Source organism: Lacerta agilis, chromosome 10 (genome assembly GCF_009819535.1).
Source record: "Lacerta agilis isolate rLacAgi1 chromosome 10, rLacAgi1.pri, whole genome shotgun sequence".
Taxonomy (NCBI): domain Eukaryota; kingdom Metazoa; phylum Chordata; class Lepidosauria; order Squamata; family Lacertidae; genus Lacerta; species Lacerta agilis.
In genome coordinates, this window is record NC_046321.1 from 64,464,986 (window position 1) to 64,480,519 (window position 15,534).

The following is a 15,534-nucleotide window of genomic DNA, read 5'->3' on the forward strand; positions in this document are numbered from 1 at the left end:
GTAATAACATATTTCTTTCTCTCTCTTGCAAACACAGAACACAAGCTACATGAACTTGCTGTCTTCTTAATACAGACAAGATATCACAGCTGTGAAGTGGCTCTTGCGTCTTCTGTACACAGATCTGATGCTTAAATAAGGAGTGGATGTGACCAAACGAATCTAATTATCAACTTCAATATAATTGTTGTTGTTCAGTCGTTCAGTCGTGTCCGACTCTTCGTGACCAAATGGGCCAGAGCACGCCAGGCACGCCTATCCTTCACTGCCTCTCGCAGTTTGGCCAAACTCATGTTAGTAGCTTCGAGAACACTGTCCAACCATCTCATCCTCTGTCGTCCCCTTCTCCTTGTGCCCTCCATCTTTCCCAACATCAGGGTCTTTTCTAGGGAGTCTTCTCTTCTCATGAGGTGGACAAAGTACTGGAGCCTCAACTTCAGGATCTGTCCTTCTAGTGAGCACTCAGGGCTGATTTCTTTGAGAATGGATAGGTTTGATCTTCTTGCAGTCCATGGGACTCTCAAGAGTCTCCTCCAGCACCATAATTCAAAAGCATCAATTCTTTGGCAATCAGCCTTCTTTATGGTCCAGCTCTCACTTCCGTACATTACTACTGGGAAAACCATAGCTTTATCTATACGGACCTTTGTCGGCAAGGTGATGTCTTTGCTTTTTAAGATGCTGTCTAGGTTTGTCATTGCTTTTCTCCCAAGAAGCAGGCGCCTTCTAATTTCGTGAATGCTGTCACCATCTGCAGTGATCATGGAACCCAAGAAAGTGAAATCTCTCACTGCCTCCATTTCTTCCCCTTCTATTTGCCAGGAGGTGATGGGACCAGTGGACATAATCTTAGTTTTTTTGATGTTGAGCTTCAGACCATATTTTGCGCTCTCCTCTTTCACTCTCATTAAAAGGTTCTTTAATTCCTCCTCACTTTCTGCCATCAAGGTTGTATCATCAGCATATCTGAGGTTGTTGATATTTTTTCCGGCAATCTTAATTCCGGTTTGGGATTCATCCAGCCCAGCCTTTCGCATGATAAATTCTGCATATAAGTTGAATAAGCAGGGAGACAATATACAGCCTTGTCGTACTCCTTTCCCAGTTTTGAACCAATCAGTTATTCCATATCCGGTTCTTACTGTAGCTTCTTGTCCCACATAGAGATTTCTCAGGAGACGGATGAGGTGATCAGGCACTCCCATTTCTTTAAGAACTTGCCATAGTTTGCTGTGGTCAACACAGTCAAATGCTTTTGCGTAGTCAATGAAGCAGAAGTAGATGTTTTGCTGGAACTCTCTAGCTTTCTCCATAATCCAGCGCATGTTCGCAATTTGGTCTCTGATTCCTCTGCCCCTTCGAAATCCAGCTTGCACTTCTGGGAGTTCTCGGTCCACATACTGCTTAAGCCTGCCTTGTAGAATTTTAAGCATAACCTTGCTAGCGTGTGAAATGAGTGCAATTGTGCGGTAGTTGGAGCATTCTTTGGCACTGCCCTTCTTTGGGATTGGGATGTAGACTGATCTTCTCCAATCCTCTGGCCACTGCTGAGTTTTCCAAACTTGCTGGCATATTGAGGGTAGCACCTTAACAGCATCATCTTTTAAAATTTTAAATAGTTCAGCTGGAATATCATCACTTCCACTGGCCTTGTTGTTAGCAAGGCTTTCTAAGGCCCATTTGACTTCACTCTCCAGGATGTCTGGCTCAAGGTCAGCAACCACACTACCTGGGATGTATGAGACCTCCATATCTTTCTGGTATAATTCCTCTGTGTATTCTTGCCACCTCTTCTTGATGTCTTTTGCTTCTGTTGGGTCCTTTCCACTTTTGTCCTTAATTGTGGTAATCTTTGTACGAAATGTTCCTTTCATATCTCCAATTTTCTTGAACAGATCTCTGGTTTTCACCATTCTGTTATTTTCCTCTATTTCTTTGCATTGCTCATTTAGAAAAGCTCCCCCCTAAATGCTAAGAGATTATAGTAATTTACTAACATCCCAATATAAACTTTATTCCAAAATTAATATGTTTTTTTAAATGCATAGAAGTCTCTTTTAGTGTCAGGGTGAATACCTTCTCTAGCACCTTGTAATGTTGCAAGATTGTTTTTTTAAAAATATTTGATGTCATCTGTAAAATAATTTCAGTGCTTGAAGTAAGCTAAAGCTAACATAACCCACTGAGTAAGGGAAAAAAAATCTTCCAGAATTGTCAGTATGCTCTCCCTTTGCGATGTTTAATAATTTATCAAGCCTTGCTGACCCCTAATTGATTGCAAAAGCCAGCAAGTGTTTTAGAAGTCTCTTCCATTCTATCAAACTAGATGGATGTTTTTTCCCTGTGAAGCAGAATGTAATCACCCAGAAAAAAATCAATCAGAAGCTGTATGTTAGATATGAGTGTAGTACACTTAGGCCTTCATTCAAAATGCCAGTAGGTGGTTGTTAATTGAGTAGTTCCACTGACTTTAATGGGATTATCATATGAGAGTTGGTTGCAGAATCATTCCATGCATTATTCTCATCTTTAAACAGGTAAAAAAAGAGTAACACTCACAGCAATGAAATATTGGTATTTCCTAATGCACCAATTTGTTATACAGGATGTAACTGCTGCTGTTTCATGTTGCCACATAATGTCTTAGCTACTTTAAACACACAAGGATGACTCATGGACCTCTAACAGTTGAATAAATTAATCAGGTTAAAACTGGGTGGTCAGTGAATCACTCAAATAGTAACCTATCCAAGGAACAGAATTTGGTTCTCAAAAGAAAAAAAAACTCACACATTCACATCTGCTTTCTCTCTGCTTCCCAGCAGGACATTTGGCCCATTAACTCCCTCCTCCCTTCTATTTATTTCTTCCAGGGTTTGTTAAGCCACAGTTTCCTGTTACTCCCAAACCATGAAATTATGGTTTAAGGACTGGCTACACACCAAGATTGGAAACTGTGGTTTGATCCTGATTTGCAAACCAATATTTTATACCGTTTACCTTATGCTGGTCTATGACCGTAATAAAGTGTTGTTGTTATACTGTTTACCAGTTCAGCCATGAGATAAAATTGTGATTATATTAGTATTTAAATAAGTATCAAAATACAAATTTTCATGCAGATTTTTTTTTTAAAAAAATCTGCAGGTTAATGGAAAACATGACAGGATGGATTTATGAATAGGCACATACAAAATGGAAATGGACTAGAAATAGCCACCCTTACCTGTGTTTCTTTGACAGTGTTGGGGCCATAGATATGTGACCAGTGTTGCAGATGCTACAGTGGCCTTGACTGGGTCTAAGTTATGTAGCTGCATATATATAAATATATATATATGATGAATTCAGGAGAACAGAGTATGTTACGTACTGTCATATGGCTAAGCTTTTCATTCAATTTCTTTCTGTGGGTTTGGATCAGGCATGATATATAGCCAGTAACCCTAATAGCTTCACAGCAAAGTAATATACAGTGGAGACAGACCTAACTGGGTACTGTAGCATATAAATTATTTCAACACAATGAGCACACACAGTAAAACTCAAGGGAAAGGGAGTTCAGAGAGGTTCTTCTTCACATTGAAGTAGCATATGATTTAGTGATGCTTAGTTGCTGCAGACCTTGGATATACTCCCTGGTGACCTAGATGCATGGAAAAGCTCCTTTTGTTTTTGTTTTTGTAAGGATTTGCACAGTTGTTGGTCTCTCAAACTCACTGCCATACTTACCAGCCCTTAACTCAAATTATGTGAATGTTCTATTCACTTTTAAGTAAAAGATAAGCACATTAGTTTTCAAAAGCAAGTTCTGCCTCTGGCATATCTTATCACTCACTGGGATTGTTTTGAGAAATGCGATATAATTACTTATTTTCTGTGTATGCCTTCCCATGTACCCCATTGCAGAGTATAGTGTAACATAGCTGCCTGATTAGCTGTGTTACTGAGAAGTCTTCTTGGTGGGGAAGAGAAAGCTGGTTTTATTCACAAGACATATGGCTAGAAGGAAAATGTGGATTCTTCTTCATTTTAATGGAACATTTTATACCAGTTTAGACGCAACCCTAAGTGCATTTACTTGGGAGTAAGCCCCTTTGAAAACAAGGGACTTACCTTGGAGTAAATTATTCTTATTCTTATTAGTATTAGTATTAACTAAACTTATTCCTCAGTTGTTAAGTTGAAAAATATACATGAATAAATACCTTATCCCATAGAAAAGAGATGGGGAAATCATATAACTCTATACAACATATGGGAGACCCCCCTCCCAGCAAAAAGCAGTAAGTATAAATAAGCATATGCATACATTGTTAAGCATTGAATCATAGACTCTTAGAAGTTGAGTAGAGTTGAAAGGAACCCCAGAGGGTCTTCTTGTCCAACCCCCTGCAAGGTAGGGAATATGCAGGTGGTCCATATGGGGATTGAACCCGCAGCCTTGGTGTTATCAACACCACGCTCTAACCAACTGAGCTATCTGCCTGCCGAGGCCATGTTGTGGGGGATTTGAACTGAGTGGAGGCATCCCTCTGCTCAGATCTGCTGGCTGAGCCAGCCTCCTTCTGGCCACAAAACATGCAAATGGGCATGATGGTTACTGGCAGTTTCCCCACTGGCAGAAGTCTGCAGGAACACCCAAAATGAAGCATTCTGACCCCGAGCCAGACTCACTGCTGTCACATGTTGGCGTCAGACCTAATCCAGACCCAGTCATGGCACCAGCCTGGAGCTGGCTGGCATGGTTATCAGGCCTGATTCCACAATCCTGATTGCATGTGTTGATTCGTAGGCACTATGACAGTATGAATCTAGAGGAGGAGCCAGGAGAGTCCAGTTCCCTGATCACTTAAAAGTCAGTAATTTGTGGAAAGGTGGAATATACTCACCTTTTAAAGAACTAAAGAAATAAATAGGAAGGAAAGATGGACATAGCTAATCAATGTACTATTTGAAGAGAGTTGAAGCAATCTTTCCTGTCCATTACTGAGCATAATGTCATTCTGAGGAAGGAAGTGCTTTGAGGTCACATTACAGATAGGAAAGCATAGGGATTAAGTAATTTGATTGGCATTCACATGGAAAGGTTAGGTTAGGTTCAAGTCCAAAAGGCTTTAAAGTAGTGGAATATATGCTATTGATACACCAACTGAATACAGTATTCTTTGCTATAAAATTTTTACTTAACATTTCTGAAGCAACACAATACATATTTGTGTTTAAATGGATCTGTGTCTCATCTTTACTTTCTGTCTTTCTTGTAGGAATAATGTCTGATCACCAGTTTGGAAATCAATTCATGTGCAGTGTGGTTGCATCTCACGTAAGCCATCTACCAACAACAAATCTGAGTTTTGTTTGGATTGCCCCACCTGCAGGAACAGGCTGTGTAAATTTTATGTAAGTGTCAAGATACTGTTGTTGATAATGCTAAGGTTCTTTGTAGCATGGCTACAGGAAGTAAAATGCATGTGATTTTTTTCAACCATGAATCTCAACATACATGGAAAGATGCAACATATGTGGAAAGATTTATCTCCAGTGAATATTTGGTATTGGTAATCAAGAGGCAGATTGCCTGTGTTTTGTCTATGATGGGTGGTTAATGTTCACATTTTGAAGCAGCTGCATGCAGAATGATCAGGTTTGGTCTAGTATCAACTGTTGCTCAACAAGCTACCTTTATTAGTTATATTTATAATTTAATAACACTTGGGGTGGTAACTTTCTTGGCTTACAGAGGAAGCTCGTGACAGTTTTAGTACAGTCTTGGAGATAGTTCAAACACTCATAAATAGCTCTATGTAAAGCCAAATAAAGGAAATGATCTGACCTAGTGCACCAGTTGCTGCCAAGTGAAAATTTGAGTGCAGTGGCTAAAAAGTGTACTGCCACACTGCTTGAATTGTTGCCAGGAATTGGCAGGCATATATCTGTAAACACACTGAGTAAGATTATGCTTCTTTTATATGTCTGTGAGGCTTTGTGGACCAATGTATACATTTCTCAGCCAGTTAGTGTATAGGATGAAACTGCAAACTGAATTTTGTCCTGATCAACTGAATTCAATTTGCAGCTTTGATCTGCAAAAAAAGGTAAAAGGTGAAAGATTTATATGATCTGAAGAGAAACCAGAGTACAGGTGGTCCTCAATCTCTTTCTCTGCCACCCCACCCCTGCGCACACGAGCAGACTTATACACAACCCTCTGTGACAGAAAAGTTTGTTTGCTGGGCAGTTTGGGTCACCAAGTGTTTTTTTTTTTTTCTGCCAGCAAATGGTTGACTGGCAACAGCGTCTTACTGGCAAAGTTCAGGGGAGGGGGGAATGATTGGTTTGGAGAGGTTAGACAGGTTTCAGGTTGGGAGAGAGGGTGAAGGGGTTCTAAGGGGAAAAGGAGATACTCACTGAGGAGACTATCCATAGGGAGAGGACGGAGCTTCGCAGCTGGGATAGGGAGACCAGGGTGAGGGTCTGGGGAAGGTATCCAGATAGGAGTGTTCTGGGAGGGCTGAATCTGAACCAGGAGAGACAGATCAGGTGTCTCCCTGGGTGTCAGTCTAGCCATGAATGGAGAATTCTTCTAGGTACTTAAGACTCCCAACCCAGTAACAAGGGGAGAGGCGATCCCTTGGGTCTGTAATACCATTTATAATACCTCAGGTGTGGGATTGTTAAGAGAGGGGGTAACTGAGGAAAAATGCCCCTCACCCATGAACCAAAGGATTTTGCTGTGAAGGAAGCAGTATAGTGTTGAAAGTATTGTATTGTCTAAGTGACAGACACTGATTTGAACATTTTACCATCACTTCTGGAAACCTGAATATTTATCTACCTGAAGTGTGCCGGCTGATGTTTAGTAACTGAAGTTTAAGAAGAGTTGTACCTATAGTAGGCCTATTGTGTTTAAGCCTGAGACATCTTATAGTTAAACTAACTAAGTTGAATTCTACCTGGGGGAAAAACTTGTTTCTTGACCCACTTTTTGTCAAAAACTCCCTTTGTTTAATAAAACTTTTCGTGTTTGTTTGATCAACTCCTGCCTTCCCTCATACAAGTCCCCCACTAGATAATCTGGGGTAAATTGTAGAAATTCGTGTCGTTGGTCACACTAAATTTAATTGAGAGCTGGCCTGGGTGAGAAAGTGCCTTTGTGCCGTAGCACCCTCACCCCTCTTCAGGTCTGCCATGCAGATCAGCTGAGTAGGAGGGGTTATTGGTCCACTTGTCAAATGATTGATTTGATGACTAGGGCAATTTGCATCTCTGTCAGGATGCTGATGTCTGCTGTCTGCTGTCTACTATCTCTGCATTGTTGTTGTTTTATTTCTGCCGCTGTTACCAAAATTTGTGGAGACTTGGAGGACCAGAACAATTTGCTTGGGGAACTGGATGAGGCCCCCACACTGAGAGTTAGTCATCCCTGGGATAAATGACACAGTTGACAATTGTTGTTGTTAGTCCAGTCTTCAGCGTGTTGTGAAGTTGGTGCTTTGAATCCTAAAGTTGGATTTTCCACTGGCAGAGACCTCATTATGGGAACTGCATTCTGTTTCTGGCATCCACACCAGTGTAAAACACACACGAACACTTGCTCTAGGAAGGCTTTGTCAACAGCCTATTACACACTGGCACAAGGCCAATCCGCAAGTGAGTTGTGGTGGATGCCAAGTCATGCAAGGAACTTAAAAACTGTTTCAAAGAATTCAAGAGCATCACAGAGTCACTACTGCAGCTCCCTCCTATGTTTGGAACACTCCAATATATTGGACACCCCTAAGTTTTATGCACAATAATAAAGGTGTGATCTCACTAAATTCCCATTGACTTAATGCATCTATTCACACTAAGGTAACCCAACACTATTATCTTGCCATTGCAGAGAAATGGGTGGCTTGCTTGAGTTTATGGTTGAGCTCAATTATGAATAAAGGACTTCAGCTCGTTCTCTTGACCACTAGATTACACTAGCACAAGAGATTTCCTCCTCACCTCTATAAAATGACAAGATTTCACTCCCTTTATATTGCTTTCCTCCATGTTTTATTAGCTGACAACTTTTTTTGATCCTCTCCAGCTTGCAAGACTTGGCATAAAACACAGTAAATCTCTCCTACTAGGATCATCAAATCGACAGATAGTGATTCTTATCTTTTGAGTGACCTGGTTTATGTGGGATGAGGGAACGACAAAATATTCTGCTCTTTATTGGTTGGGTGGGTGTGTTTTAAGATATATGAATACTTACTTGGTTCTGTTACATTATACTATATGACAGAGACCTGTATATGCTAAATGATATCACAGTGTACCACTGTGTAAAATAAGAAGTTTGTGTTTACCGGTACTTCAATACGTGCTCTAGAAACAATACTGTCTTCACTCATGCAGGCCCATTTTCTCTTTTACAAACTTATGATACAAATTTACACATCCAATTTAACATACCAAATAATATAGACCCCACTCTCCTCTTTCTGCAGTTGCTTTTGTCATATATTTTACCACTGCATATCCGATTTAAATCTATTTGTTATTTGTCCTTTATACTCAATTTAAATTATTTTACTGCTCATTTGTAATTCAATCCTGCCATCTTTTAAAGCTGTTTATGATAAGTTCTTCAAATAATCCTTAAATCTTTCCCATTCTGAGTTAAAAAGTCTCTCTTCTTGATTACTTATTCTTCCAGTAAGTTTCTCCATTTCTGCATACCATGCAGGTCCAGTTTCCAAGGTGATTTCCAAAGGACCTAGCATGCCTACAACACAGCTGAAAGTGGACATTTCCAGCCTGCCTCAGTGATAGACTGATTGTGCCATAATTACACGGCCAAAAATCACAGCAGTTGGGGAGATTGCTGTGAGGCCTCTTTCACTCTGTATAGTGCCATCCATTATGCTTGTCAAAATTCATTTTGCTGCTGTAGTAAGGGCATTTCCCTTTCCCATACCGTAGATAGCATGAAAATATAAATATATGCACGTTTATGCTATTATTGAAGAACAAAAAGAAACAGGGGCATTGTGAGTGAACTTGTACCCAGGTGGTGAAATAATGGTTGCTGATATGCTTTAAAAAAAATTAAAAATAAACCTAACACCTTCCTTCTTTAGACCATAAACAATACACACTGTTCTTATGGAATAGCCAGAGAATTTTATGCAACTAACTGCACTGACAATGAAACCACATTATGTGCAAACACTAAGCATTAGTGGAGGGGAAATGTTCCTCTTAAACAGAATACACTTTAGCGTTAGCCACCATAGACAAGCTTAAGTTCTCGTAATATTAATGATGCTGATTAGATTTAAACTCTTAGGCCAAACTGGACAGCAGACATTCATCCAGTAAAACATTTGTGGCCAAAGTAGGTAAATCAGGTCCTCCCTTAAAGAGGGCACGTATTGCGGTGAGACCTGGCAACCAAACCCTGTGTTGTGGGTGGGTACGATTGGATAGCCACTACACCCAATAGGCAGGTCCCTTGATGTAGGGTTCAATCAAGCCAATGGGACGCTAGCCAAATGGATCAAGGGACCTATATATGCTCATGCATGTGACCCAGTGATTCCTCTTTCGGTGTGTGCATTGGAACACCCGCCCACCTCTCCCTACTTTAGGGCTTGTGCGCTTGACCTTGCTATGCCGTCGTGTGTCGTCTGTCGTTGGGACAGGGGCACAGCAGGAATTTTCCCCACTTGGCTGATTGGCTGTTGCCATTTGGGTTTTGCCTGCCATGTAGCGAATCGTCACAACTTGTAAGGTTGTGGATAGGCTCTGGTTCACGTGATAGGGATGGGAGAACCTCTCGCCACCCCTATGTGAAGGGTATTCCATTAAAGGAATCCAGGGACTCGATGGTTTGGTCAACCCCTGAGAGGGAGTTGTGCTCGTGCCTGAGTCCAGGGGTACATTTGGGTGGTGGAGTGAGCATGTTCCCAGCTTTCTACTTATCCAGGTGTTCACCCTTGGCTGACCTATGCTGGAACTCTGGGTTAGCGCTTCCTGAGGAGCAGGGAGCTAGTCGAACCAGAGCCTATGCAACCAATCACTTGCTGTAATCAATAAAGTTGTGGCCTAAATTCTGCCAAAAACCAAACCAAAATTTGAGTCTTATCTGAATTCCTTTGGGTGAGGTTAAAAGGTCTGAACACGCAAAGAAGAGAAAAGTATTATAACTAGGACCGTATTTTATTCATTTTTTTAAAATAAAAATTTATTAAATTTTAACAATAAAACACGCACAAAATACAAAATACAACAAACACTACAAAAAAACTACAAAACTACAAAAAATACAAAAATCTTAACAAACAAACATTTAACTATCCTTATCTTATTCCTAACATTGTTTTGGGACCTCCTCACATCCTCTCTTCTGCGTTCATTTCTAATCTTCTTTAGTAAATTTATAACATTGTAAAATCTTCCTTCTCTTCTAATCTTAATCTTTATAAACATTAATCATCATTTAACTCTAATCTTAATCCTAATAAAAATAAACATAACATATTTCTAACTACTTCTTATAACCTATCTTAATTTAACTTTTGGCATTACTGTAGCCTTATATATCGTCTGATTTTAATTTCAAATGTCTATCTTTTCACGTTGTTTTAAATAGTCTTTGAATTTCTTCCAATCCTCCTGCACCGTTTTTTCCCTCTGGTCTCGGAGTTTCGCGGTCAGTTCGAGTTCCTTGTATTCAATCATCTTCATCTGCCAATCTTCCACTGTTGGTAGATCTTCAGTTTTCCAGCTTTTAGCTATTAAAATCCTAGCAGCTGTTGTGGCATACATAAAGAATGTTCTATCTTTGTTGGAGATTTCATAGTTGGTCATGCCCAGCAGAAAGGCCTCTGGTTTCTTACTGAATGTGTTTTTCAACACCTTTTTAAGCTCATTATAAATCTACTCCCAGAAGAAGGACCGTATTTTATTCAGCACATATCTCAGCAGTGGCAAACGCTATGCAGAAGCAACTACAGTGGAACCCTAGGTTACGCACGCGATCCGTTCCGGGTCGCTCTGCGTAACGCGGGCGGGCGTATCCTGAATGCATTAAAAAAAAAACTGAAAGTAGCGTGATTTGAGTGCTTCTACGCATGCGCAAAGTGCACAGAAGCGTTCTGCGCATCCTGGGGTTGCGTGCGCTCCAGAAACGCTTCCAGGTTGCGGGCATTCTTAACTCGAATGTCCGCAACCCAGGGTGTGCGTAACCCGGGGTTCCACTGTATAACTCACCCACTTTTGCTAGTGATTCCTAGCCAGGGATATACACTGCCTCAGTGGAATTGCAATCCCTAGCTGGATTGGGGCCTTGAAAAACTACAACTAACTTCAAAAGCATGTTGAAGCATGTGTGAGAGAAGGAGGAAAAACCTGTTTTCATCTTTTGCTTTCCAGTTAGTACCACTTTCTCCTATGTTTTATTTACTATTCAGCATACATCATGGATGGAAACACATGTTACATCAGGGTTAGGAAATCTGTGGTCCTCCATGTTGTTGGGCTCCAAATTGGCCATGCTGGTGGGAGTTGGAATCAAGCAGCACCTGGAGGGAGGCGAGTTCCACATCCCTGCGTTATACACCCCTTCAATGGCCACTTCTATTCAGGAATAATGAACATCAGAAGGGGGCAGTTTAGAGTTGGGGAAGAGTCGACCTTTTATCCCCTCGCTCTTTTCCATCTGCAGCTGTGCCATCCAAGCCACTTCCTGAAGCTACTTGTTCCTAACAGAAGCTGCCATCAGGGTTTTGTTACATGTGTTTCTGTGTAACATGTCACTTGTGCCTTTTGGGTGCATTTTGAAGGAACCCTACAGCCATCCCTGGTTTAAGAAATCCTACCATGCCATAAACAGTTAAGGTTAGCATCATGTGTAAAAAGTGTTCAACATAGAGTGAATTAGTATCTGTGAAAGTCGAGAGTCATGTTTATCAACGAGACTGGGAATTAAGCCTCCCTACACTGATACTGGGATGAGAATGACTCTGCTTAGTCTTAGCTCACTCTTCATGTTAATTCATCTCCAACCTCTCCACTGACACAGATCACAGGTCTGCTAATTAGTTCCCAGTATTTTGTAATGCTGATGTTTATTCCTTGAGAACTGAACAGAAGCTACCAAACTGTCCTTGAGAGCTATAAGAAGATAACAGCTTTCAAATACCATGGCCATACCCTGGATTTCATCACTGGGCCTGCATTCTATTGAGAAAAACTATTAGAAAACTTCAGTACAAATGATAAAAAATAAAGATGAATGGATGACATTTATTCTTAGAGTCTCTCTAAACAACATATGCTTCATTAGCTGATAACCATGCTTTTTGATGTTCAACTTGAGCCAAAGAACATTAATTAAACTGCACTGAATGCCAAGCCTTTATTTTACACTGACCAGACATGTGCTAAAGACAATCCCAGCTACTTTAAAAAGGTTAAAAGGAGGATAGTGCTAAGAGTTGTTACCCCAAAAATGGAACAATGAATTTAGTTCTATTTTCCCCACCCAGAGCACATTGCAAAATACCTGCTCACCTGGGGCTCCGGAGGGGGTGGCTACTTGATGCCACCCTCCTCCAGAAGTGACAGACACATTGTTTTGAGCGGGCCTTGCCCACACACCTATTGGGGAATGGGCACAGGGGCTGTGTCCTGCCCACAGCTGGGGTGTTTAGGAGAGTGACCTGGAACAGGCCACCCTCTTAACACAGAATTTGCCTCCCTCCCACCCAAAATGTTAGGCGCCAGCTTGGTGGGGGAGTGGGCAAGTTGGTGTAAGGACCTTGTTTTGGCCAGCTTGCAGGTTTCTGCCTACCTCATAGCAACCATCACAACTTTGGTGGATACGGCATTGGGCTGGATCCTTAGTCATCCTGTTAAAGGGCTCCAGGAGTCTACACGGGGACCAATGGGGAGCCTGCGTGGGGTCGTGACACCCTCTGCAGTTGGTAGCAACTGCAGTAAGACTGCTGGGAATGTTGACTTTGGAGTCCTGGCTGCAGCTAGTTTTCCATGTTCAACACTAAATTACACCAGTATTACTGAGGAAATCTACATAGAACGATCCTTAATGCTTTTCAATTAGACATTGCTGTTACAGTTCGGTACTTTGTGCTCACGCTCACTTGTCATTGGCAATGATAATGACTCCTAAGCAGAGAGAGACATGCCATTATATCTTTGAATGTTAAAGCCTCACTTTAATAAATGACTTTGCATACTATGGTTGCAAAAAATGATTTCAGTGACTTGAAAATTGCCCAAGCAAATTGTGCTTGATATTCTAGATGAATTTACTACAGAAAGTCCCATAACTACATTATGGGGGGAATTTCCATTTCTGGTAGTAAATTTCCAATAGCAATTATATGTTATGGGAAAAAATTAATCCCTCATATTTGCAATATTTGCAGTATTTAGTCACCAAAGACAACTGTACTTATATTGTTTAAAGCAACATCAGACACCCTGCAATGAGCCTACATTGAGGGGACCTGTTCTATGACATGTCATCATGTGCTTATGTACATTGTAAATCTTCTTAGCTTTGCTGGCTGCACATGTTAGCTGTTGGGTTCAGATGCAGCTTTAAACCATTGTTTAGTATTATGAGAATGAACCGCAGCAATCCCTGGCCTTCTGAACTTTCCTCTCCCCCGTTGTCCTCTTCTACAGCGGCCACCAAGGAAGAGACTGGAAGCTTTTGCTTCAATTTTGCATTAACCACAATTATACCATGTTGTCCAAATCCTACACTGTAGTTAATCTAACTGTGGCTTGTTGGAATAAACCAGCTTCAGAACCTATTTTATTTTGTGTTACATGTATACATTGCCATAATGTTATAGTAAGTCACTTTTGGGGGACCCAAAATGCAGTACAGTGGTGCCCCGCTAGACGAAAATAATTCGTTCTGCGAAAATGTTCGTCTAGCGGGTTTTTCGTCTTGCGGAGCGGCAATGACAGCCGCGCTCTGCAAAACGAAAAAAAAAAAAGACGAAAATTTTTCGTCTTGCGAGGCAGCCCCATAGACTTTTTCGTCTTGCGGGGCAGCCTTCCGCTAGACGAATGCCTTCGTCTAGCGAGTTTTTCGTCTTGCGAGGCATTCGTCTAGCGGGGTACCACTGTATGTAATTTTTATTACGCATTTTTTTAAAAATGTCTGAAGGGTGTATTGGTGTTATATGTGTTTATATAACATACAAATTCACTATAGGTGCTTTTTACAACAATAAAACTAAAAGCAAAACTAAAAACATTGTTAACCAGGAGACAACTTGGAAAACATATTTGGTGTTCCAGGCCCACATCATAATTTCCTAAGAAAGCTCATAAACACAGCACTAAGAACAATTTACCCTTAACTGATAGGATCTTCCCCAATATCTCCAATTTCTAAACTGTGTTCTGGTGAATCTAGCCATTTCTAAGAAGCTTTCTATGAGTTTCTCGTTGAGGTGTTTACTAATAAGCAGATAGGTTTCTCTGAAAGAAATCTTGGACATCGCAGCTGTTCCTCCCTACAACGCACAGCCACGAGGTGTGTTCTAAGGAAACACTCACAGGTTGTATGGGACAATGATAAGGCCCAGGTGGTCCGGCTAGTTCCCCGAACGAAGTGGGCTTATGCTATGCCCTATGCTTTGAATTCTCTGTGACACTTTAAGGATTCAGCTCCATAGAAACTGTTGAGAGAATGAATAAATAAAAAGAACAGTTGTTTTCCTCAGCTGACAAGCTGATTCAGAAAGTGTTCTCTGAAGTTAGGGCAGCGGTCTGCAAGCTTTGTATCTGAATTTATGCACCCCGGAGCCACTGCAGGGCACCTAGGCCTCCGCTGTGGCATGCAAATTATATATAATGAAAGCAAAAGGTGCCAAATTGGTGTCAAGCATAGGACATCCATCTCTGTTTGTTTATTTTAAAGTGTAAGTATCGTGCAAGACCATCTCACAGCGAGAGGTGCAGACTTTGGTACCCTCTGAACGTTTAAAATTGCTTTTAAGGCTGAGATATTGGAAGTAAGCCCCACTGAATTTCTGTGATGGGTATACTGCTATTCTATTTATTTGTTTTTATCGTATTTTCATTTTACGACTGGATAAACCACTTTGCATGATAGTGGTTGTTTTGAAATAAAAAAGTGGTATACAAATTCTTTTAAATAAATAAATAAATAAATAAAAATACATAAAAATCAGTTTTTCCATGAAAACATGTGGTTGTTTTCCGCATCTCATACTGTATATATTTCAGTGTGGGAGTGCTAAGCACATGCTTAACTTCCTTGTTGAAATACAATTTAACTGCTTAGCTGAATTATATTAAATTTTTGTGCCAGGGAAGTTAATATAGAACTGTAGGAAATGTCTGTAACACTAGCTTGCAAACCTGCAATGAACCCATGATGCACAAGAACCACAGTCTAGCCAGATCTTGGGCAGGGAAAGGGGAAAACCAAGTATTCATTTCCAATTTGATCATGTCACTGTAACTTTCCAATAATAGAGTCCT

The 15,534-nt window shown here is 40.7% G+C and overlaps 1 protein-coding gene across 2 annotated transcripts in view; it reads left to right on the plus strand.

Moving 5' to 3' along the window:
• RELN (reelin) overlaps positions 1-15,534 on the plus strand; it is a 281,750-nt gene that overhangs the window by 59,644 nt on the left and 206,572 nt on the right. For both annotated transcript variants that reach the window (XM_033161628.1, XM_033161629.1), the window contains exon 3: positions 5,268-5,403. In XM_033161628.1, coding sequence (XP_033017519.1) covers positions 5,268-5,403 — 136 coding nt within the window. The remainder of the gene's footprint in view (positions 1-5,267; positions 5,404-15,534) is intronic.